Source organism: Dipodomys ordii, unplaced genomic scaffold (assembly GCF_000151885.1).
Source record: "Dipodomys ordii isolate 6190 unplaced genomic scaffold, Dord_2.0 Scaffold139, whole genome shotgun sequence".
NCBI classification, from domain to species: Eukaryota; Metazoa; Chordata; class Mammalia; order Rodentia; family Heteromyidae; genus Dipodomys; species Dipodomys ordii.
Window position 1 is genome coordinate 3,776,108 of NW_012267355.1, and position 25,979 is coordinate 3,802,086.

At 41.6% G+C, this 25,979-nt stretch overlaps 1 protein-coding gene across 5 annotated transcripts; it reads right to left on the bottom strand.

Annotated features, from left to right (window-relative positions):
• Positions 1–1,483: 1,483 nt before the first annotated feature.
• On the bottom strand, positions 1,484–25,735 carry Rtca (RNA 3'-terminal phosphate cyclase). 5 transcript variants are annotated; one of them, XM_013031438.1, is made up of 11 exons: positions 25,566–25,735; positions 21,686–21,786; positions 19,983–20,141; positions 17,693–17,816; positions 16,196–16,254; positions 14,180–14,321; positions 13,731–13,855; positions 12,618–12,676; positions 9,075–9,169; positions 3,399–3,503; positions 1,484–1,810 (listed from the first exon to the last, which is right to left on the bottom strand). In XM_013031438.1, the coding sequence occupies exons 3-11, from the start codon at positions 20,099–20,101 to the stop codon at positions 1,709–1,711; spliced, it is 930 nt and encodes a 309-aa protein (XP_012886892.1). In that variant the 5' UTR covers positions 20,102–20,141; positions 21,686–21,786; positions 25,566–25,735; the 3' UTR covers positions 1,484–1,708. The 5 variants fall into 5 exon arrangements, with proteins under 5 accessions (XP_012886892.1, XP_012886890.1, XP_012886894.1 ...); XM_013031436.1 differs by lacking the exon at positions 25,566–25,735 and adding an exon at positions 21,911–22,117 and having other exon boundaries at positions 19,983–20,126; XM_013031440.1 differs by lacking the exons at positions 21,686–21,786; positions 25,566–25,735 and adding an exon at positions 21,354–21,522 and having other exon boundaries at positions 19,983–20,126.
• Between the last annotated feature and the right edge of the window lie 244 nt (positions 25,736–25,979).

The following is a 25,979-nucleotide window of genomic DNA, read 5'->3' on the forward strand; positions in this document are numbered from 1 at the left end:
ACATACACATGTAAATAGACATAGGTACACGCACACATATATGTATATATAATGTTAGTATTTGGATCATGGCCTTTGGGACCACTAATACATTCAGCAACAAAGAAAAGCCTCCTGAATGGTTTGGTAGAACAGATTCATTTGTACATTAGAAACGATTGTCTCTGTTTTTACCCTCAACTCTAGTGTCTCTAAATTCTTACGACAGGCCAGTCATGTGCTTTCCACACATTTTCCAGCCATGGCTCAGGTCACTGGAGCGTTCCATGACAAGGCCCAGGCTTTGTCTTCCCAGTGATGGCCTGGGCCACATTGCTGCCTTGTTATGACCACAGAAAACCATCTACTAGGGTGAGAAAATACTGACTTGAAAAGCCCCTAGGAGACAGCTTGGTGGCAGGGAGGCCATGGTGAGAATCACCAGCAGAGGGTGTGTGCATGATCCTCCCCAGGTAAGCTACCTGCCATCCTGCTGGTCCTCCTTTGTTGATTTTCCCACTGCTTCCACTTTTCATGTTGTGTTTGAGCACATATTGGGACCTAACATTATATTACTCATCAATTAAGCATAAAAGTTACATTCTGACAGCTTAGAGATAGAGTGCTTGCCTCATATGTATGAAGCCCTGGGTTTGATTCCTCAGTACCACATAAACAGAAAAAGAAAAAGCCAGAAGTTACTCTGTGGCTCAAGTGGTAGGGATAGTGGCCAGGCCCTGAGTTCAAGCCCCAGGACTGGCCAAAAAAAAAGGCACATTCTGAGATTTTTAGTGAACTCTTATTGAAGTTAAATCTTAACTAGATTGATGCTTTTTTTTTTTTTTTCAAAATTGGATCAAGTATTATGGACGCCAGGTAATTGAAACATCAAAAAGCCAAACTGTAGAACAGGGGCATGGATCAAGGAGAGCACTTGCTTAGCAAGTGTGAGGCCCTGAGTTCAAACCCCAGTACCACTAAACAAACAAAACCTAGATAAGGGAGCTATTGCATACAAGATGAAATCTATATTCCTGACTTACTATATCAAAGAGAAAAACATTAACAAGGATGGTGGTAGACACCTATAATTCCAGCTCTTCATGAGGCAGACAGTGGGAGAATCATAGTGCCAGAGAAACCAGAGGAAAAGTTAGCAAAACTCCGTATCAACAAACAAGCCAGAGTTCACGCTCAGATCTATTTGTCTTCACTGGCTTTGGACTTAGCTATGAAAGGAATGCAATACCCACATCCACTGTATCTTGTAGCCTTTCTCATGCAGATGAACAACTGTGCTGGTAATGTGGCTCACGCCTGTAATCCCAGCTCTGCCAGAGTCTTAGGTAGGAGTATAGTGGTCTGAGGCCTATCTAAAAACTAAAGAGCCAAAGGTCTAGAGGTTGGCTCAAATAGTATAGTGTTTGTCTCAGTGTCTGCTTCACGTGCTTCACCCTGAGTTAAACTCCCAATAATTCTAAAAAACCAAATGAAGGTCATTTACTTCAGGTACAAAGAAACTTTTATTTCAATATTTAAATACTGAAATCATACATATCCATCAAATCTTACGGCACTGTCAGTATTGCAGGAGAGATTTCAAGTAGGATTCTGGTGAAGCAAATCTAGAACATCATCCTTCATCTCCAAGTCTAGTCAGGTCCTTTAAGAACATGCTTTGAATGAGTGCCGTCCATCACTGAGGTACACCATTTACAAGGCAGATACTCTATAGATAAGGATTTGTCATCCCAACTCCTTCACACTCAATAATGTAAGTGTCTTTAGAGGCATCCTCTTCATCTTCTGACTTCTTCACAGTAAATTTGGCCTGAAAGCAGAAGAGCATTACAGTATTAGAGCGTGAATGAGGAGGACGGAGAAACACCTATCACTCGGGCCAGGGTAAGCCCGCCTGTAGGAAACAGCCGGAGAACGTTGATAACCTATGAGAATGTATTGCTTCTTCGGGGGTTTTGTCAGAACATATACACGGGCTGTGCTCTGCACCCACTGAATCACAGACTCCATGAGTACAACCAAAAGAAACTCCACCTCGGAAATCTCAGCTGTTGGTTGAGATTAGTAAAGCATCGTTTGTCTCCCTTCTCTAAAAAGTTTTTCTAAAATGTGGCTCTGAGACGTCCATTTTTTTTTTTATCTGTCAAGTATGAAATCATTGAATCTCATTTTCTCTTGACAATTTAATTCTCTGGATTCACTATTCAAAAGATCTGGCAGTGGGAAGGTGGGTGGGAGGAGGGCTGGCAGTGGTGACTAACTTCTTTCATCGTGATTGGGCTAACACTGTCGTTTTCACTTGTTAACTGAAGTTGGCTTTTCAAGTATTTGACTTGCGTCACTGTGTTCTGGAAACACGATCGTTTCTAAAGCAAATGTGGTTCATCTGAACAAAGCTGACTTAAAATCAAAACTGAGAGGCTGACTGAGTCTGGGGTAAAAAGATGTCAGGTGTGTGACTAAAATCTTTGGGTGCTTATGTGAGAGCCATCAGTGGGGCCTTACTGAATGTAATGTTTGCAGATTCTGCCACCAGTGTGCATGGCAGGATGCTGATACTGCGGGCGTCTGCAATTACCGGAAACAAACAGCACTGAATGCTGAGCAGGAAGCCAGGTTTTGTAGTTGGTTATGTGTATGTGCGTACCTTCCAAAGTGCAAACATTATGCAAATGGGAAACACAAGCAACAGTGAAGGAATCATTTTAAGTCTGGGCTTCAAGTTGTTTATGAAGCCTTAAAAGCCTTCAGTCTCTAATTTTACAGATGCATTGTCTACACTGAGGCCAGAAAGATGAACTCATTCCAAGTCAACTACTTAAAACATGACCAAACCGAATATGGTGGCTCACACCTGTAATCCTAGCTACTTAGGAGGCTGAGATATGAGAATCATGGCCCTAAGTTAGCCCAGGCAGGAAAGTCTATAAGACTCTTATCTTCTATTCACCACCAAATCACCCAGAAGTGAAGTTCTGGCTCAAGTGGTAGAGTGCTAGCTTTGAGCAAAAAAGCTGAGGGACAGTACCCAGGCCCTGGGTTCAAGCCCCAGGACTAGTACACAAACACATACAAAGAAAGAATATACTGAAAACTGGGTGCAGTGGCTAGCTACTTTCCTAGCCACTTGAGAAGTTAGAAGTAAGAAGAAACCAGCTTAGGCACGAAGTTTGAGACACCCTCCTCCCCCTATCCCCCCACCCCAAACCCCAATCAACCAATAGCTTGAATATGGCACGTATCTTCATCCCAGCTTCACAGGGAGCCTAAAAGGACAATCATGGTACAGGCTAATCCAGGCATAAAAATGAGACACTATTTGAAAAATAACGAAGACAAAAATGGTTAGGGTGTTTAACAAAATGAAATTTAATTGCTCTTTCTAACGGAATACTCACCTTTGCTAGTTGTTCAGCAAAATGGATAGCAGTTTGTGTATGGAGCGTAACTGGTCCTGTTTTTATTCTGGAAATTCCATTGGCTAGTGCCATGAAAATAATTAGCTATGGAAAAAAAGAACAAACACAAAAATGTCACACATTTACTAATACTTAAGAGTAAATTAACTCTAGTACTGTCTATAATGAAAAGACATTCCAAATCAAGAAAGTTAAAAAAAATTATCTTTCCTTACTTTCCAGAAGCCCTTGGAAGATGACAGGAAATTTGTGTTACCCAGAGCTTGCAGTATGGGTCAGAAGTGCTGAGCAGCAATATTCAACACGGAACTTTAAAAATTAATGCTTAAGAGCAAAATATGGAGCAGGACTTTGATGTATTAATTAAGACAGGACAGCCATCTCTGGCATATATAATGTGACAAGTTCTTATTCTAAAATTACATTTCAGCAGATGAATGAGTAGACTAATATAGAATTACTAGGAGTGCGAGTAAACCTGGGCGAAAGGCAAGGGACTACACATAAGCAAAACTATTCTAGGCAGGTATCAGTGACTCAGCCTGTAATCCTACCTACTCAGGAGGCTGAGATCTGAGATCTGCAGTTTGAAGCCATCCTGGGCAGGAAAGTTCATGTGACTCTTCTCTTCAACTAACTACCAAAAAGCTGGAAATAGCATTGTGGCTCAAAGTGGTAGACTGCCAGCCTTGAGCACAAAAGCTTAGAGACAGTGCCCAGGCCTTGAGTTTAAACCCTAAGACCAGTGGGGAAAAAAAAAAAAGGAAGAGATTGTCCTCAGAAAACTGATTCCCTCCTCTTTTCTTCTCTCCTTCCTTCCTTTTGCTTTCTTTTTAAAAAAATTTTAAAGTTTTTTAATAGAAAGGTCCAGAGTTGAAAGCAAAATTACCTTTCCTTTGTACTATAAAAACACACTTTTTTGATATGCTGGTTAAAAATTTCAGCTGCAATATTACATTTTAATGAGTAGCCTCACAGTTAATTCAATCATTAACTTCTTTCTTTTCCATGCTAGGGATGGAACCCAGGGGCTTAGGCAATTGAGGCAAAAAATAATAATAATAAAATCTCAGTCACCGAGCCACTGAATTATACTCCTAGCCTGAAATAAACCTCCCCTCCCCTCCTTTCCCCTCTCCTTTTCTTTTCTTGTGGTGCTAATACTAGGGCTTGAACCCAGGGCCTGGGCGCTGTCCCTCAGCTTTTCCTGATCAAGGCTGTTGTTCTGTCATTTGAGCCACACCTCCATTTCTGAGTTTTGCTGGTTAATTGGAGATAAAAGTCAGGGACTCACTGGGTGCCAGTGGCTCACGCCTATAATCCTAGCTACTCAGGAGGTTGAGATCTGAGGATCTCGTTCAAAGCCAGCCTGGACAGGAAAGTCCGTGAGACTCTTACCTCCAATTAACCACCAGAAAATCGCAAGTGGTGCTGTGGCTCAAGTGGTAGAGCACTAGCCTTGAGCTGAAGAGCTGAGGGACAGAGTTCAAGTCCCATGACCAACAGAAAAAAAAAAAAACCCAAAAAGTTAGAGACTGTTCTGCCCAGACTTGCTTCAAATCATAATCCTCAGATCTCAGCCTCCTCACAAATAAGTATTAGTGAAAGCAGGCTGCTAACTTGCAAGTAAGGCAAGAAAGAAAGGGAGAGAGGAAAATACACCAGACAGCAAATTGTAAAAAGGGAAGGTTTTATTTGCCAAGCATGATGGCACACAACTGTAATTCCAGCACTTGAGAGGGAGCTAAGTTAAGAGGATAGAGAGTTCAAGGATAGAGTTCAAAATTGTTTTCAAATTTAAAAAAAAGGAAGGAAGAAAAGGGAAAGGTGGAGGAGATGGAAGAAAAAAGAAAGGGAAAATACCAGGGAGGGAAGAAAGCGCCTATTCAGAAATACTCCACAGCACCTGTTGCGAGTGAGTCTTAGATGTGGGAAGGGCAAGACATATCCATATTGATGGCTGGGGGATTATAACTAGGAAGGAATTAGGAGAGAGGTCTGGGCAGTGATTAATCTGGGCAGCATGCACATGGTACTTAAACCATGAGAGTGAAGAAAGTCACCAAGGGAGTGAAATCAGATAGTTATGAGCCTGACCAGAGGAGTTCTTCAGAACCGGAAGTGAAGGGACAGGCATGGTGGCTCTCACCTGTAATCCCAGCTACTCACAAGGCAGAGAGATTAGATGATCATGGTTTGAGGTCTGCTCAGGCATGAAGTTAGTAAGAACCTTTCTCCATTAATAAAACTGGCCATGGTAGTGCATGCCTGTCATACCAGCTACATTTGAGATTCAAACAAGAGAATCACCATCCAGGCTTGATTTAGTAATCTTCCAATTCGAAAGAAAACTAAAGGAAAAAATGATGGGGGTGTGGCTCATGTTGCAGAATGCTACTTCCAACCCTGGAAGTTAAGTCAGAAGTCTACTTTTAGAAGTATATTTTTTTTACCAAGAACTATGAATATGTGTTGTTGAGGGGTGATGATAGGGGAGGGGGGTAGACAAGCAGAGAGAGGAAGGATGGGCAAATACAATAATAATATTCAGTGTATATATGTGAAATGAAACCAGGTAACTCGAGGGGATGAGTGTATTGGGACAGATGGAGGAGAATAATGGAAGGGGTGACACTGATCACGATTTGTGCTGGAGCCAGGCACTGCTGGCTCATGCCTATAATCCTAGCTACTCAAGAGGCTGAGATATGAGGATCACGGTTTTCAGTCCTGGCAGGAAAGTCCGTGACACTCTTATCTCCTATACTACCCAGAAAAAGCAGGAAGTGGTGCTGTGGCTCAAGTGGTAGAGCATTAACCTTGAACAAAAGAACTTCAGAGACAAGAGTCTAGACCCTAAGTTCAAGCTCCAGGACAAGCAAAAAAAAAAAAAAAAGATGCATTGTACTCATAAATTCATATTCATATGTTAAACTGAAACCCCTTAGTATAACTACTTGAGAAAAGAATAGATGAAAGAAACTCTCCTACAAAACCATAGTAATCAAAACAGCTTGGTACTGGCACACAAACAGACCTCAGGACCAATGGAATAGAATTGAAAACCCAGAAATGAACCCATAGACCTATAGCCATCTAATCTTCGATAAGGGAGCTAAAAAATTAGAATGGAAGAAAGACAGCCTCTTTAGTAAATGGTGCTGGCAAAATTGGTTAATCACTTGTAGAAAACTAAAGCTAGCTCATATATCACTCTGCACCAGAATCAACTCCAAATGGATGAAAGATCTCAGAGTCAAAGAAGATATCATGAAAACATTACAGGATGGAATAGGAGAAACCCTGGGTCTCCTTGGCACAGGCCGAAGAAATTTTCTCAATAGAGACCCAGAAACATAACAAATCAAAGAAAGATTGGACAAATGGGATTGCATGAAGTTGCAGAGCTTCTGCACGACAAAGGACATAGCTAGCAAGATCAATAGAAAGCCCACGGATTGGGAGAAGATCTTCACTAGCCATACAACGGACAAGAGTCTCATATCTAAAATATACCTGGAATTCAAAAAATTAAACCCCCCAACAACAAATCCTCAAAGAAACAACTGCCCAATAAATAAGTTGGCTAAAGACTTCAAGAGAAATTTCTCTGAAGAGGAAATAAGAATGGCCAATAGACACATGAAGAAATGCTCAACCTCCCTAGCCATAAAAGAAATGCAAATCAGAACAACATTATTGAGATATCACCTCACCCCAGTTAGAATGGCTAGAATCAAGAACTCTAGTAACCACAGATGCTGGAGGGGATGTGGACAGAAGGGAACCTTACTGCATTGTTGGTGGGAGTGTAAACTTGTTCAACCATTTTGGAAAGTAGTATGGAGGATCCTCAAAAGACTCCACATAGAGCTCCCCTATGACCCAGCAATCCCACTTTTGGGCATTTACCCAAATGATCACAAACAAGACCATACTAAAGCTACCAGCACAACTATGTTTATTGCAGCATTATTTACCATAGGTAAGATATGGAACCAACCCAGATGCCCCTCAGTAGATGAATGGATCAAGAAAATGTGGTATATATACACAATGGAATTCTATGCCTCCATCAGAAAGAATGGCATTGCTCCATTTGTTAGGAAATGGGAAGACTTGGAAAAAATTATATTAAGTGAAGTAAGCCAGGCTCAAAGAAACATAGGTCCCATGGTTTCCCTTATTTGTAATAACTAGTATATGTCTAAGACAAGCAGAAATGGTCAGATAAGTTGATGTTAGGCGAAATGAACCCCAAGATAAGGACTCAAATGGTTTTTCTTTCTTGCTATTGTTTCTAACACATTTATAAGATGATTTTTTTGTTGCTTTGTATGTCCCTCACCCGTGGTATAACTCCTGTTTTCACTGCATTTGATGTTGGTATAATTTGTGGAGAGGAAGGGAAAAAACAAATTGTTTAAATAGGGATACAGGTGGACCCATTGCAACAATGAGATGTATAAGACATTATGCCGAAAAATGAACTTTATAACTTTGGTGGGGGGGGGGGAGGAGATGGGAAGGGATGGGAAGGGATGGGAAGGGGGAAACAAAGGAGGCACCAATGCTTGAGAAGAAATGTACTCATTACCTTGCTCATGTAATTGTAACCCCTCTGTACAGTATTTTCACGATAAAAGAATAGATGAAAGAGAAGGAGGAAAGGAGAGAGATAGAGAAGAAAAAGAGAAAAAGGAAAGAAAAAAGAAACAGAGAGAAAGGGAGGGAAGGAAGGAAAGGAGGGAGGGAGGGAAGGAAGGAGGGGGGGGGGGGGGAGGGAGAGAGGGAGAAAGGGAGGGAGGGAGGAATTCATTAAAGTGGGGGTAAACTACAGTAGTAAAGTTCTTTCTTAGCTGAGCACCAGTGGCTCACGCCTGTAATCCTAGCTACTCAAGAGGGCTGAGATCTGAGGATCATTGTTTGAAGCCAGCCCAGGCAGGAAAGTCTATGAGACTTTTATCTCTAATAAAGTATTCCAAAAAAGCTGGAAGTAGTGCTGTGGCTCAAGTGGTAGGGTGCTAGCTTTGAGCAAAAGCAGCTCAGGGACAATGTCCAGGCTCTGAGTTCAAGTCTCAGGACCAGCGTACACACACACAAAAATTCTGTCTTGCCTAGCATGCCTATGGCCCTGGATTCAATTTCTAGCACAGAAAACATTAAAACAACTACTAGCATATAATGAACTGCAAGAAAGGAAACTAAGAGTATTTCAGAAACTAAATAAAGTACTTCTTTAGCAATTGTGCCAAATACTGAAGAAAGGTCAAGTAAGATGAGGACTGAAATATGAAGACTATATTCCCAGAAAACTGTAAGAAGTGACTGAAATAGGGCTTGCTAGTCAGTATGTGAGTGGCAGTGATCAAGATGTACGTTTGAAGCCTGGTGCCAGTGGCTCATGCCTATAATCCTAGCTACTCAGGAGGCTGAGATCTGAGGATTTGTAGTTCAAAGCCACCTCCAGCCAGCAGTCCCTGTGACTCATCTCCAATTAACCACTCAAAAACTAGAAGTAGAAATGTGGCTCAAAAGCTAGCCTGGAGCAAAAAGTTCAGGGACAGTACTCAGGACCTGAGTTCAAGTCCCATGACTAACAACAACAACAAACGTGTATAATTGATATAATTACCAAGTGTTCAATGTCATTACCTGGTCTTGCAGGTATTCATCCACAGTTCCACCATGTCTAAGATTTGCCAGCAGCACCTCAGCAGCTTCAATTCCAACCTTGTCTGCATTCACGCCTAAGACAGGAATAATGTAAAAACCCCAAATTACCAAAAGGCCAACAGTTTGATACACCCCAGGCAGCACTGATATAATGTGTCAGGCTTCTGACTTTATCCCACACAACAGTTAGAATAAGATCTTTAGTTATTTTCCTAAAGCTTGACAGAGGGGCTTGAAGCTCTCATTTGGCTTTCTGTTCAGTTTTCTTGGTCATAGCTGGCACTCTATCACTTGAACCACACCCCAGCTCTGCTATTTGCTATTTAATTGGAGACAGTGTCTCAAAGACTTTCCTGCCCAAAATGGCTCCCAACTTCAAAGATATCTGCTTCCTGAGTACCTAGGATAAGAGGTGTGAGCCAGCTACAAGGAAATGTATTTTATTTTCAAATATACTAGTGATGGAAAATTTGCTTTGTGTCTGTTTAAAAATTACTAATTATTATATCAGTTTGTAACTGTTTGTAACTTCAAATTTTTAAAACTTATATAAGCTACCTTTAGTCTATAGGCAATTACATCAGAATTAAAAAACTTTTTAAGTCAGGATACTACATATTATTTAAGAAAGAACAGATAGTAGAATGACTATTTTAAAGATTTAGCCCTGTGAGGGCTGGGAATGTGGCTTGGTGGTAGAGTGCTTGCCTAGCATGCATGAAGCCCTGGGTTCGATTCCTCAGTACCACAAGTACAGAAAAAGCCAGAAGTGGAGCTGTGGTTCTAGTGGTTCTAGCCTTGAGCAAAAAAAAGAATCAGCAGCAGCAGCCCAGGAACAGTGCCCAGGCCCCTAGAACTGGCAAAAAGAAAAAGAAAAAAAGTTTTATTCCCTTTAAAGACTTGAAAAGATGGCTAGACTTGATGGTGAATGCTTGCAATTCTGGCTTTAAATATTATTAGAAGAGGATACCAAGATGGAATCTAGCCTGGCTACCATGTAAGACAGGGTCTCAAAAACCAAAAAGAATAAACATAAAGACTTCTAACTAAAAATATGTGAACAGATATTAGCTTAATTTGAATATAAGTCAGAATATTTACCTCTTACTCTATTTACTTTCTACCTTTCTATATAAATCTTTAGTACAACAATGAAAACAAACTAAGTTTATCAGAAATAGTGGAATATCCAACTTTTAAAAAAATTTTTAACGCTAGAATCGGGACTTGAACTCAGAGCCTGGGTGCTTTTGTGCTGAAGGTTAGCACTTTACCACTTGAGCCACAGCTCTACTTCCAGCCTTTCTGGTGATTAACTGGAGACGTCTCACTGACTTTCCTGCCAAGGCTGACTATGAACTGTGATCCTCTGATCTCAGCCTCTTGAGTAGCTACAATTATAGGCATGTCAATGGCCCCCAGCTTCCAACTATCTTTTTAAGGTTATATGCCTAAAAAAAAATCCTTGGCCTCAAAAGAAAATGTCTTAAGTACTTATACTGTGGTTAATTTTGTTTCTGCTTCAAATTCTTGCAAATTTACATATATATATGGTTTTTTACACACACATATACACACACTTACAATTGTTATCTACTCTCTCTATACATACATACATTAAAAACTTGTCCAGAAAACTAAAATTTTCAGAATTTTAACTCTTCCCTTACAGCAGATATTATCAGAATTTAAACTCCCTACTTTTACATTATTAGTTGGCCATTATATGACTAAAAAGAATGATTTAGAGTTATTATAGATCTTGACTTTTAATTTTTTGGTTCTAGGGACTACACCCAAGGTCTGGTGCATGCTATATTCTCTGCCAGTGAGCTATCCCCTGCCCCACCCCCACACTTGAGTGAGCTACTTAGTGTCTTACAGTTCCACTTTCAGCTGGAAAAGACAATGATAACTATGTTGAAAAGTTGTAACAGAAATAAGGTAACATTTATAAAGCACCCATTATCAAGATCACACATAATAGGCTATTAATAATATTAGTATTGAACACCCAATATTGCTGGCCCTTTTGCTGATAAAACATTAAAAAAAAAAGTAACATACTAGAGAGTAGTTAAGGTTCTTTTCAGGTCTGAGACTGAGACTCAACCTCAATACCTGATGCTTTTGCTCACTGGCTAACGCTCTTCCAACTGAGCTGCAGCTCCAACCCTTTGAGAACAGTTAAGGTTCTATAACCATCCTCCACTGATTAGAGCACAGACAGGTGCTAAGTTCCAAAGTATAATATAAACTGCATACCCAACAGAAACTCAGAGAAGGAAAAGATGATAGGTTCTAAAGTTATTTGAAAAGTGAAAAATCCACACCATGAAGCTGTTTCCTGTACAGTATTATCTAAAATGCTGTAAAATTACTTGTTACCATCTCTACTCTTGTCTTTCTGTAACCCCCCATCAGACCCTTGGACAGATTTCCTTTTCCTGAAAATATTCAATGATTTAATTGTAGCACTTGGGAGGCTGAGACAGGAAGATCACAAGCTTGAGGTCAGCCTGAGCCACACAGTAAGACACTGTTTCACAAAAACAAAAAACAAAAAAATCCCAAAAAACAAAAATCAGCATTTCCCAATTAGCACCACAGAAACTAGTGCAGGGAGGAATCATCAACGCACGTAAATTGTGTGAGAACAGCATAATCAAGTGATCTTAAGGGATTTTTCTCAGACTACCTGTTAATCATACAGGGAAAAGGAACATGTACAGTAGACAGTGGTGTACACTTAACCACGTGTACATCTGGCCTTACTGAGAAGGCACAAACTACTACCTCCCCTGCCCTGATGCAATGCACTAGACTACATATGAAATCACCTATGCAACACTCTAAAAATGTTTAATCCCAATCTAATCATGATATTACCAGACAAATTGAAACAGTGGAAAAATCCCATGAAAAAAGTTCTGGACTTTTCAAAATGTCCAGGGAAGAAATAGAAAAAAAAAAAAAAAAAGGTGTGTGTGGGGGGGAATGGAGAGTATTCTGTATGAAAAGACAAAACAGCTATGACAGCTAAATGCTATGTGTACTTAAAGAGAAAAAAAAAATACATATTGACCTAAAATATGTATGTGTTAGTCTTAACAAGGATAGTCTTATTAGGTTGAAGTGTGTCCCATATGTCTGTCTCTAACAGACAAATTCTTCTGGTATAAAAATGCCACGGTCACTACATTGTTCGGATATACATGCTGCAGTGCTTAGAAGTGAGGTATAGTGTCTGCAACCTAACACCGAAAAGGCTCAGGACACACAGGATGTGCAGCCACTGTACCTGGGGACAGGAATACAGATGACTAGGCCAACAAGTCATTTTTCCATAGGTTTGAAAACTTTCAAAGTAGGAAACTAGGAAAAAGATGTGAAGTTTAAAACACAATTAGTTAATTTATCCTTCTAAATATGTCTTCTGTGATTCTTTATAATACTCTACTCCCAACAGCTAATACTCCTACTTGAGTATCGGGAACTGTTATAGATTCCCTTTGTCCATACCTCGTTTGCCAAGTGCTGATCCAGCAAACAAACAGCCAGTGGATGTCTCAGCAACAATGCTATATAGAGAAAGGAAGTATTACTATTCATGTTATAAATCCCTTATATAAAATAGTGTAATATTTACACATAAACTATGTATATCTTAGACTTTAAATCATCTACAGATTACTTATACCTAACACAATGTATATACAAAACAGTTATTATATTACCCAAAGAATAAGTCCATTCATGTTTAGTACAGACACAATTTTTTTTCCAAATAGTTTTGATCAATAGTTGTTTGAATCCATGGATACAGAATGCAATAGCTATGGAGAGCTTACAAAAATAATGAGAATCTACCCAGCATGGATTTTCATGCCTGTAATCCTAGATCCTTCGGAGGCTAAGAGTTGAGGATTATGATTTGAAGCCAGCCCAGACAGGTAAAGCCCATGAGATGCTTATCTCTAATTAACTACCAAAAAAGCCAAAAGTGGAGCTGTAGCTCAAATGGCCAACTGCTAGCCTTAAGCACAAAAAGCTCAGGGACTATGTCAGACACCAGTGGCTCACACCTGTAATTCTAGCTACTCAGGAGGCTGAGAACTGAGGGTAACAGTTCAAAGTCAGCCTGGCCAGAAGTCACCATGAGACTCTTAATCTCTAACAAACCACTTAAAAACCGTAAGTAGAGCTATGGCTCAAAGTGGCAGAGAACTAGCTTTGAGCAAAAGAGCTCAGGGACAGAACCCAGGCCCTGAGTTTAAGCCCCAAGTCTGACCAAAAAAAAAGAAGAAGAAAGAAAGAAAGAAAAAAATCTCAAGGATTGCCCATCTTTAAAAACAAAATCCAGAATAATCTCTTTTTGGAAATGAAATCTTGCTATGTAGTACAGGCTAGACTCAAACTCACAATCTTCCGGCCTCAGCCTCCTAAGTAGTTGGGATTACTGGCATGCATCACCCCAGACCCAGCTAGAATAATCATCTTAATTAATAATATTGTTTCAGGTAGGTAAAAATACGCCCTCTTCAAATTCTAAATTGATCAAGCACATCTTACATCTTGAAACAGGAAAATTACTTCAGGTCTTCCAACTATGCTTAAGAAAGGCCTATTTCTCACATTATTCCACTGCCATTGCCAAATGCTTGGTCTCTGGGCTCCTGAACAGGCTGGATGTTAACATACAGATCTCTGATCTCCTTTCTGATGCATCTCACAGCTGCCGCCGCCATATCTTTTGCTACCTATTTTGGCAAGTGAGGAAAAAAAAGAAAAATTTGGACAATTGTTTTCAAGCCTTCAAAGTCACATAAAACAGCTTTTACATTCATTATTTAATTATTCAATTTTCAAGACTAGAGAGAGGACTAAATTTTAGGAAAAACTTAATGAAAAGGCATATAAAAAAATAAGTTCTATCACTTGTCTACAAATAGCAAGGTCCTGAGTTTAAGCCCAAGTACTACCAAAAGAAAACAAACAAAAAAATTCTCAATAGTTTCAAAACTTAGATAACATAATACTTACCGAAGTGTAAAAACACATCTAAAAACATTCAGACAACTTACTTTAAATGGCAGAACACCAGCAACAAACGCTCTCCCATAGATCTTTGTCACAGAGCCACGATCAGTCAAATTTATTGGGCTTAACTGTTTAACTGGAGACATCTGCACAAGCACTTCGCCACCTCCTTTTGGGTAATAGCCCCTGTGGAGAGCGTAACACCTACATAAACTGACCACACAACCAAAGTGAACCCCAATATGACATCAAAAATAATGTGAATGATACCCAAGATATAATTCATGGAAAGTCCAAAACAGTATTTTAGGTCTCTTCTGACCTATACAGTGACCCCAAGTTACATATGACTATTCACATTAAGGAAAATATTAGGCTGGAAGAACAGCTCACTGGAACAGTGTATATTTAACATCTGTGAGGCCCTGGACTCCATCCCCAACAACAAAAAAGTAGATTTTAAAATAAAAATAAAGGAAATTAAGAATTTTTAAAAAATCAGTTCAGCTTCTGAAATACATAAAGCTTATTTTAAGGTCTCAAGACTTACATTTGGACGAGGGGCTAGTGGCTCATATCTGTAATCCTAGCTACTCAGAAGGCTGAGATCTATAAGATCTCAGTTCTAAATCATTCCAGGAAGAGAAGTCCATGAGATTGTATCTCCAAAATAACCAGAAAAAAAGGCCAGACTGAAAGGATAGCTCAAGTGGTAGAGCACCAGCTGAGCAAGTGTGAGGCACTGAGTTCAAACCCAGTACTATCAAAAAAGAAAAAGAAAAAAGTTATTAGTGACTATCCAACTAGACACCATAAAAAGGGAACATACTCCTCAGTGTGGAAAGTTCTATTGACAGTGCTATTTTACAACAGAAGTTCTCTGATGTCTGGATCTGTTTTGTTTCTATTTTCTAGGCTTTGAAACAATGATAGGCAAATAAATATCTGATGAACACTTAAGTAGCTGAACACCAACCAAATTCTAACTCTGTTATTTAGTGTCACTAATTCTATCACAGATGCTAAGAACTGAAGTGCTCTTAACTTAAGGAATTCTCTATCTGGAAGGAAGATGGCTCCCGATACCATGCTAGAAGAGGAGGAGGGCTGTAAGAAAGTATTTCAAGTTGGGTGCCAGTGGCTTAGGCCTGTAATCCTAGCTTCTCTGAGGATATCAATTCAAAGCCAACCCAGGCAGGAAAGTCTGTGAGACTCATCTCCAATTAACCACCAGAAAACTGGAAGTGGAGCTGTGGCTCAAGTGGTAGAGTGCTAGCCTTGAGCTGAAGAGCTCAGGGACAGCGCCCAGGCCGAGTTCACGACCCACAACTGACACACATACACACACACACCCCAAAAAGAAACTATTAAAATAGCAGTTCAGATGTAAATTCCAATTAAGGCACACCTTTGGGCAGTCCAAACAAGAAATTGCCATTTTCATTTTTAAAGTATACAGGATTCATAATGTTTAAAAGAGCAGGGGGATAATAACATGAATAAAGAAAGTCCAAAGCATTTAAGGATCAGTGAAAATCATGAAGCTGAAAGGAGGTCAAGAGAAATAATGATAATGCCTAAAGGTAACTGGAGCACTTACATGCTAAACCAAGAAATTTAAAGGTGTTACTGTGTAACAGAGGGGAAGCCTCAAAGAAAAATAACCTGTATGCTTACTATGTGTCTGAGGAAAATAACAGACTACATTGTGGAAGAAAATCTCTTTTAAGGCCCCCATAGTGATAAGCCTAGCTGTGTACCTAGCATTATCATTTAGTCCTTGCAGGAGCATGGATAACACTAGATGTGAAGCTGCCTTAGGTAGATATTCCTTTGTAATATTTCTCCCAGGAAACAAATGAATATCACATGCAGCTGCTGTCAACATCCCATCCCCCTGCAGCTTATTGTTAAGACCAAAGTACAATGATTTCCTACAAGAAATTGAACAATCAAGTATAATATAGACACATTAGAGTGACAGTCCTCTAAGGTCTAACTTTTCCATTTATTTTTAGCACATGTAATACATCAGAAGGGCTAGGAAATGTGTAACTTACCTCATTTTAATGTCACAATTAAATTTAAAACCAAATTTTTCAACAATTGGCTTGAAGACCTAAAAAAAAAAAATCAGATGTTACTGTAGCCACTAATATTCACTGGCTCAACAAGTACAACTGTTAAATCAAAAGTATTCTGCACTAAACCAGTGATTAGGTGTTACAGGTAAACAGTGACATCAAAATATTTATACTAGCACCTTTTCTCAAGTAAAAAAACAAACAAACAAAACAACAACAAAAAGACCAGGTATGTCACTAAAGGTAAAGCTTAGTATTTAATCAGAGCAAGACAAGACTGATAAAGAAAAGTATCACAATCTAACATATTTGACCCAGTTGTTATTCTTCTCCACGGGTCAATATTTACTGACTCTTCTCAATATGAAGTACACTTGAAGAAACTGGGGCATGTACTCTATAATATTTAGATAGAGTAGTTTCCATGAAGTTACTAAGTAATACCACCAGTGGCTCAAGACCTATAATCCTTGCTACTCACAAGGCTAAGATCTGGATGACTAAAGTTCAAAACCAGTCTGAGCAAAAAAAGTCACAGACTGCCATTTCCAAAAAAGCTAGGCTAGAGGCATAACTCAGGTGGTAGAGTACTATCCATGAATAAGCAAGTCAAGTAAGCCTGAGCTCCAGGCCCTGAGTTCAGACACTGAAAAAGTTTCAGATTTTAGAATAGTTTGCTTTTCAGATTTTCAGAATAAGTAAAATATGCAGCCAGGCACTGATGGATCATGTCTGTAATCTTAGCTACTCAGGAGACTTAGATCTGAGGATCACAGTTCAAAGCCAGCCAGGGAAGCAAAGTCCATGAGACTCTTATCTCTAATTATTCACCAGAAAACCAGAAGTAAAGCTGGAGTGTAGAGTGGTAGAGTGCTAGCCTTGAGTGAAGAGAGACAAAGAGAGAGAGAGAAAAGGAAGGAAGGAAGGAAGGAAGAAAAAAGAGAGAGAGGGGTAAAGAAAGAGGTAAAGAAAGATGCATACTTTTCAAGCATGCTAGTATTGAGTTTTGTCACTGGAAGACAGGTTAAGCTTCCTTCCCAATTGTAATTCTTAGATTTATTAAATGCCTGATTTAAATAATAACTGATTTGCCAGGCACCAGTGGCTCATGTCTGTAACCCTAGCTACTCTGGAGGCTGAGAATCACAATTCAAAGCCAGCCCAGGGAAGAAGGTCCATGAGACTCTTAGCTCCAATAAACAATAAATGGCTCACGTGGTAGACACTAGCCTGGAGCACAGAAAAGTTCAGGGACAGAGTCCAGGTGCTGAGTTCAAGCTCCCGGACCAGCAAAAATAAATTAACTGATTTAATTTATATCATTTTACTTCAGGTTTTAAAAATTCACTATGTATATGACTTTAACATATATTACAATCTTAAATATAATTCTCTTCCCTTTTAGATAACAGGAATCAATATACATAAAATACTTAAGACATGTTGGAACAGAGATTGGAGATTAGGCCTCACCATCATGGTGTAATCGATCTGGGGGGCCATTTCAGCATTAGTTCCACCTTTCAAACGAAGTTCTGACGGAGAAGCAGCGAAGAGAACACAGGGCATTGAAACCTGCATCAAGAGGCACACACTCCTGAGGAGAAGGCAGAACAGGCTTAGCTGAACTGTCTTTTCAAAGTCTCAAAAAGTTCTTTTATTACATATCACCTGAAGCACAGACAACCGAGAAGTTAAAACAAAACACTCCATTGTCTGATGCGCAAAATTCAGAATCAGTATTTCATTACAGGAAAAATTGGCTTTAGATGGTACACAAACCTGGCTACAATTGCTGGGTGACAGAGTGCCTGACAGCAGCTGTAAGGCCCTGATTTGGTACCCAGCACAGGAGAAAAATAAAAGCAATCCTGGCATCAGGTTTCTAGGCCCATTTTCTATTTTGCCAAATTTCCCAGGAAATAGAATTTGGGTAGAAGTTGGCAACAGAATCCATCAGCCAACTAGCTCAGAAAAAGTAACTCGTAATTCCTCTCTCCACATTTATCACTGGAAGCAGGCATCATTAGAAAAAGATAAAAAAAAAATGGCTGTATGCCAGTGGCTCACACCTGCAACCCTAGCTGAGATCTGAGGATCTCAGTTCAAAGCTAGCCTAGGCAGGAAAGTCTGTGAGAGTCTCATCTCCAGTTAATCACTCAGAAAACCAGAAGTGGTGCTGTGGCTTAAGTGGTAGAGTGCTAGCTTTGAGCTGAAGAGCTGAGGGACAGCACCCAAGCCCAGAGTTCAAGTCCCATGACCAACCAAAAAAAAAAGGATAAAAAATGCCAGAGCCAGGTGATGGTGGCTCACGCCTGTAATCCCAGCTAATCAGGAGACTGAGATCTGAGAATCGTGGTTCAAAGCCAGTCCAGGCAGGAAAAGTCCATGAGAGTCCATGAGACTCTTATCTCCAATAAACCACTCAGAAAACCAGAAGTGGCACTATGGCTTAAGTGGTAGAGCACTAACCTTGAGCTGAAGGGCTGAGGGACAGAGCCCAGCCCCAGAGTTCAGCCCCACAAATGACCAAAAAAAAAAAAAGGCCAGGCACTGGTGACTCACACCTGTAATCCTAGCTACTCAGGAGGCTAGAGCACAGTGGTTCAAAGCCAGACTGAGCAGGAAAGCCTATGAATCTCTCATCTCCAATTAACTACCAAAAGCCAGGGCTATGGCTCAAGTGGTAGAGGACTAAACTTGAGTACAAAAAGCTCAGGGACAGACAGCACATAGGCCTTGAATACAACCTCCAAATTGACATTAAAAAAAGGGGGGGATAAACATAAAAAACTCAACTTAATTGTTAAATATTGTTTTTCTTGGAAAAAAATAGCCCTCAACATCATAAGCAGGTGCTTTACCAATGAACACCCTTGTCCTATTTTCCAATGAGATTTTTTTTAAATCAAGATTATAATCCAAACATTTATAAACAGGACTGCACAAGTATCTATTAAAAGAAAATAAAGAGCTAGCCTGGGGTGAGGAAGACCTCACTGGAAAAACACTTAACTTGATCCTCAGCAACACCAAAAAAATTAAAAGACATTAAAAATATCTCAATTAAAATAGTCAGGTGTATGTCACAATACAATGATGACAGAACATACAAACTCAAGAAAATTTGAAGTATTCAATTTTTAGTAATGAAAAGTAAAAAGCCGGGTGCCAGTGGCTCACTTCTGTAATCCTAGCTATTCAGGAGGCTGAGATCTGAGAATCGAGACTCAAAGCCAGCCCAGGTAGGAAAATCTGTGAGACTCTTATCTCCAATTCACCACCAGAAAACCAGAAATGGTGCTGTGTAGAGCACTAGCCTTGAATTGAAGAGCTGAGGGACGGCGTCCAGGCCCAGAGTTCAAGCCCCATGACTCACAAAAAAAGAAAGAATGCCACTTCATACTACACGCAAAATAACATTCTGCATATACCATGATATGATGGCACATGTCGTTAATGCCAGCATTCAAGGAACTAAAGAAGAAGGAACTCAAGCTGGAGGCCAGTATGGCCTATATAGGAAATCATGTTTCAACAAAACAATATTCCAGAGATAGTAATGGCTGTAAGTGAACAATTAGGTACCTAAATTTTTATATCCATTGTCTTTAGCTTTAAAAGATGTTTTATCTACATCATAAAAGTAAAAAAACTAAAGCCAAGAGAGGTTCAGTAATATATCTAATAAGAGACAGAATCTAGCTTTGAAACAGGCCTAACACTAAAATCTATACTTACATTCCAAGTAAGTGATACATACCCTGCTGTCTTGGTGTCTGCTGTATGGATTCCACCTCTGATCTTCTCTGGCGTGAAGGCTATTTCTGTGGAGCCGATTTCTGCTCCCTCCAGTTGTCCACCACACAAATCTCGAACCATTTCCAGTCCAGATAAATGTTGAGGCCTTCAGGTCATAATACTGCATCAAAACGTGTGCATTCAGACTGCCTTCTCCCCACATTTTATGCCACATTTATAAAACTGTGAAACAGCAAAGCCTAAATACACTATATGCTACATGTTCAATAGCCAAGCTTCATGTGTTTTTTTTTTTATGTACCTACATTAACTACTATTAGGTAGCATTTTTTTTGTTTCCTTCAAGACCAGTTATTTTTGCTATGAACACACACACTGATGAACTGCTGAAAATTATAAGGGTTCAAAGGAAAGACACTAGTAAAACTACCTAAGAACCACCAGTCTTGCTCTCATTCACTGAACTCTCTATGACACCTTTATGGCCTAAATTGTGTTCCCTTGACATTGTGTGCTGAACTCCCAAACCACAGTGCATCGGAATGGGACTGCTAGAAATAGGACTTAATTTTAAAGGAGGGTCTTAAAATTTAATTGAGGTCCTTATTAAAAGAGAGTAGGATATATAGAGAAACATGATCAACAGGGTCCATAAAGAAACCACTCTGTGAAAAGGCCACAAGAGGAATTCCATCACCAAGGCATTGAACGGATCTTCCCTTTAATGCCCAGGAAAAACAACCCTGCCAGCACCTTGACTCTGGACTCTCAGCCTCCAAAACATACAGACAGACAGTCAGACAGACAGTCAGACAGACATAGATAGATAGATAGATAGATAATCTCCAGACACTGGTGGCTCATGCCTGTAACTCAGGAGGCTGAGATCTGAGGGTCACCATTCAAAGCCAGCCTGGGCAACAAAGTCTGTGAGACCCTTATCTCCAATTAATAATCCACAAGTTAAGCTGTGATTCAACTGGCAGAGTACCAGCCTTGAGTGAAGAATCTAAGAGGCAGCGCCCAGGCCTGGCACACACCAAACAAACAAACAACACTAAGAGAACCGGTAAGTTGAAATGGAATATATATAGAGAATACACACAAAGAGATCCGTTGGGCCCTCTTCTAACAGACGCATATATACCTGAAAATGTAGCTAGTGGCAAGCCCTGCCAAGTGTCAATATACTTCCCTTCCTACAACAGTTAATTCTGGTGGTACTCACATCTTCCTGGAGATCTGAATGAAAAGGCCTTTAAGAACAATTCCTGGGATCCTCAGCTGTTCTGGGATTCCAAAACGCGCAGAAGCACAGAATGCAGTGGTTTACAAGTGGCCTTATAGATGGTTCTGCCCTGACCTAGCTTACCTTCAAATACGTGGAATGCCCACTGGAGCTGGGGACACACTCTAAAAGACAGATTCTTGGGCAAACCACACACAACGGCTACCCGAGCGAGCCTATTTCTGTATTCACTCCTTGAGGCTTGCAAGGCTGCACCATCAGGCCCCTGGCCAGGAAAGCGAAGCCGAGGCCCACCACTCCCCTGCACGGGGGAGGGGGGGCTCAGATTCCCCTCCTGGGCTCCCCGGTTCCCACGCCCGGGATGCGGCGGCCCGCCCCTCGCTCCCATCCCCAGGCCCCAGCCCAGCGATCGGTCGGGCCTGGCCATCCCGGCTCCCCAGGGCAGCGCGCATTACCTGAGGCCGGGCGTGCTGCGGCCCGCGCGGATCTTCTGCACCCGCAGAGGGAGGCCCAGCAGACAGCTCAGGGCTGTGGAGACTCTGAGGATCTGGCCGCCCTGCCAAGAACCGGGTGCAGAGAGAAGGGGCGTGAGGACCTCCCCCTACCCCGCCGCCAGGAGAGATTCCCCCCCCCATCCCATCCCCGCAGGGCGCAGCCCCGGCCTCCAGCCCCACACTCACCCCTTCCATGATCCCGCCGTCCACCTCAACCCGCTGCCCCGCCATGGGGGGCACCCAGGGACCCGGCCCGCTGCAACCGCGCCTTCGCCCAAGCAGGAACAAGAACAGCCGCCCTCGGAGTTCCCACAGCTCCGGAACCTCGGTCAGCGCCCCGGGATGCACGGTGGAGCCGGGAGGCGGGAGGAGCGCTGCCACCGGAAATGGATTCCGCGGAAACGAATCCCCGGGACCGCGGGGGGCGGGCGTCCCGTGCGCACGCGCACTGTGTGTTCGCTGTGGTTCTGTCCCGTCCCCCCCCCCCCCCCCCCCCCCCCCGCCCCCCGACTCCGCACTGCCTGGGCTTGGAGAAATTGGACCCGAAGACACCCTGGAAGCTGTAGGTTGTGAGAAGCTTTCCGACTGTGAACGAATCCTTCCGTGGTCCCGCACGCTTGAGCCTTATTTGCTTTCTTGATAATCGTGATCTGTCTTATTCTCTCCAGGGGTTTGGCCCACCCAGAGCTGCAGACTCTTAAGAGCTAAACACACGGGAGAAGTCTAGACCCTCCCTACAATGCACCTGAGTATTGGCTCTCTACATACAGCCTGTCTTCCAAAGCGTGTGCCCTCGTGCATTGCGTGATACCTTTGCTCCTCAATTACCCCGTGTGTGTGTGTGTGTGTGTGTGTGTGTGTGTGTGCATTTGCATAGGTGGACAGTGTTAGATTCAAAAGGCACAGAGGACAGACAAAAAGACAGCTCAACATTAGCATAGGTTAGAGAAATACCTGGAGAGTGGTCTTCAGCCAAGCTTGAGATTCTCCCTTGCTTACTGGCTGGGATATGTGTAATGAGTCCCAAGGGATCACCAGAGTTGTCTGATAGGGGTTGTTATGAAAGTAACTCATGGCGGGACGTAGATAGGATGTGAAATGGGTCTTAGCTGGAGAAAGAAAGGGAGTCGAGCCTTTCCTTCAAAGCCCTGTTCTGTTCAAGGCCCTGTTCAGTTCAAAGCCCTGGTCTGTTGCCAGCCAAATAGGTCACAGTCCTTCAAGGAGAAAGGATAAGACAGGAGTGTTAATAAATCAAGGTAAATAAAAGGACCTGGCTGTTCAGACCTGTCAGAGAGAATTAGTTGACTCCAAGAACAGTACAGGGCTTATCAAAGGTAGAAACAAGAACAAACTTCTTGATTCCTGCTGGTGACTCAATTCCTGCCTTAACTGAGTAACAAATATATATGTGTGTTTGTGTGTGTGTGCGTGCAGAATAAGGAAGTTCATACCCTGAAGTTAATACCCTGAAGCGATTGGAGGTAAAATGGAAAGATGTAGAAGTAATCAGTTACAGTGCTGCAATGTCATCCATCCACACAATAATACAAAAGACAAAAGTGGAGCTGTAGCTCAAGTGATAGAGAACCAGCCTTGAGCAAAAAAGCTAAGGGACAGTGCCCAGACCCTGAGTTCACTTGCACACGTACACACACATACACACACCCTACATAACAATGACCTCATTACCTAGCAATACTTCCTCAAGGCATAAACCTAAGAGAAATGAAAACATGTAGAAGCCGGGCACTGGTGGCTCACACCTATAATCCTAGCTACTTAGGAGGCTGAGACCTGAGGATCCTGGTTCAAAGCTAGCCTGAATAGGAGAGTCCTTGAGACTCTTACATATTTTTTTGTCGGCCATGGGGCTTGAACTCTGGTCCCAGACGCTGTCCCTCAGCTCCTTAGCTCAAGACTGGTGTTCTACCACTGGAGACACATTGAGATTTCTAGTTTTCTGGTGGTTAACTGGAGATGAGAATCTTATGGACTTTCCTTCCTGGGCTGGCTTTGAACCATGATCCTCAGATCTCAGCCTCCTGAGTATCTAATATTACAGGTGTGAGCCACCGGCACCCAGCCATAAAACTCTTTTATCTCCAATTACACACACACACACACACACACACACACACAAATCGGAAATAGCTCTGTGGTTCAAAGTGGTAGAGCACTAGACTTGAGCAAAAGAGCTCAGGGACAGCACCTAGACACTGAGTTGAAGCCTCACAACAGACAAAAGAAAAAGAAAGAAAAGAAAACACATTCCCCAAACATTTGTATCCAAATGTTTCATAGTCCCAAAGCTGGAATAACCCAAGTATTGTGAAAAATGAAATCAGATGAAGTTAAAATTTTAAGGTTATTGTGCATATGTAAATGAGACCTTAAGCCAAAAGTTGGCATAAAATCTACAGGGCTCACAGCATATTTGAGGGAGCTCCACAAGTCAACAACTCATCAACAAAAACACCCACAATAAAAGAAAAATGGGTGAAAAGCATGAGCAGGCATTTTAAGAGTGGTCAACAAACAGGAAAATATTTAATGGTATTAATAATTAGAGAAACTAACACCATAATGCCATTTTACAGTTACTAAATTGGGGGCAAAGAATTAAGACAATGATATACTACTCCCTTCCACAGCTGGTAGATGTGTTTTGTCCAGTGACAAAATGCATAACAATCTTGCATTATGTAGGGTAAAGTTGAAAATAAACATGTCCTGTCTCAACAGTTCCACTAATATGGGACTATCGGTAGTACTATAGATAGTGTCTAATAATCAAAGTGCTATTGGCTAGCCAAAAGCTTTAGCGTCACCAAGAGCTTCACTCATGACAGATGGACAAGTGAGATATCTCCAGGTCTTGGAAAGAAAAGATATACTGAATTTTCATTCTGATGAAAAAAAGAATGGTATTGTCATTCTAGATGTTTCTAGAAATCTGTTTTATAGTTGATTCCTGTGCAGAAAAAAGATTGCCGGATAAAACTGGTCTTTCTCACCCCTTCCAGTGCTAGGAATACAAACCCTTCCATGTACTAGGTAAGAACGTTGCAATTAAATTGCATCTTCAGACCAGTTTGTCTTGTTTTGTTTTTGCATGTTTTTTAAGGTGAGGTCACTCTGTATCCCAGTCTCACTGTGAAGTAACTCTCTATGTAGCTCAAGCCTGGCTCCAACTCATGATCACAGTTCACAGCTAGCCCCATGGAAGAAAAGTCTGTGAGATTCATCTCCAATTAACCATCAAAAAAAAAAAAAAAAGCCAGAATGGGCTAGGAATGTGGTTTAGTGGTAAAATGCTTGCCTAGCATGCTTGAAGCCCTGGGTTCTCTTCCTCAGTACCACATACCCAGTAAAAGCCAGAAATGGCTCTGTGGCTCAAGTGGTAAAGTGCTAGCCTTGAACGAAAGAAGCTCAGGGACAGTGCCCAGGCTCTGAGTTCAAGCCCCAGAACTGGCAAAAAAAAAAAAAAAAAAGCCAGAAATTGAGGTGTGGCACAAGTAGTAAAGTGCTAGCTTTTAGCAAAGTAGCTCAGAGACAGCTACTAGGCCCTATGTTCAAGCCCTAGTACATTAATAATAATAGTAATAATAATAATAGAGAGGAAGAGAAAGAAGAAGAGGAGGAGGAGGAGGGAGAGGAGGAGGAGATCATTATAAAACTAAAGTAATAACAAACCACTTAACGGGAGTAAGAGGTGCTAATTCCCGGCAAGAGTTCCTGTATCGACCTAAGAAACAAGTAGTCCAGAGCCTTGCAACAAAGTATGAAATCGTTTCCTTTTCCTATAATCACGGTAGACAGAACACCAAAAATGTTTTTTTACCACGCGGGTTTCACCCCAACTTTCTCCGGGTGAGTTGCCCTTCCTGTGTGTTCCCTTAACACACTCTATTTCCCCCTCCCAAGGATTTAAAAGATTATTGCTGATGCATCTGCACTGAACACTGAAGCACACCCCACCCCCACCCCCGAACTTAAGTCTGAGTGGTCCCCACCGAGTCCTCCTCCCCTCGGCCCCCGACTCTCCACCGCCTCCCGGGGATGGAGGTCGGGGGGTGGCTCTCTGCCGGCTCAGCTCCCGGGTTAGCAGCCAGGTGGGAGGCGTGGATTCTTCCAGCTCCCCGATTGGCTTCCTGGTGGGCAATTCCGGCCGTCCCCTCTCCCTGATTGGCGGCGGAGTAGGAGGCTCGTTCCCGCGCTCCCCCATTGGTCGCTGAGGGAGGTGCGTCTCTCGTCT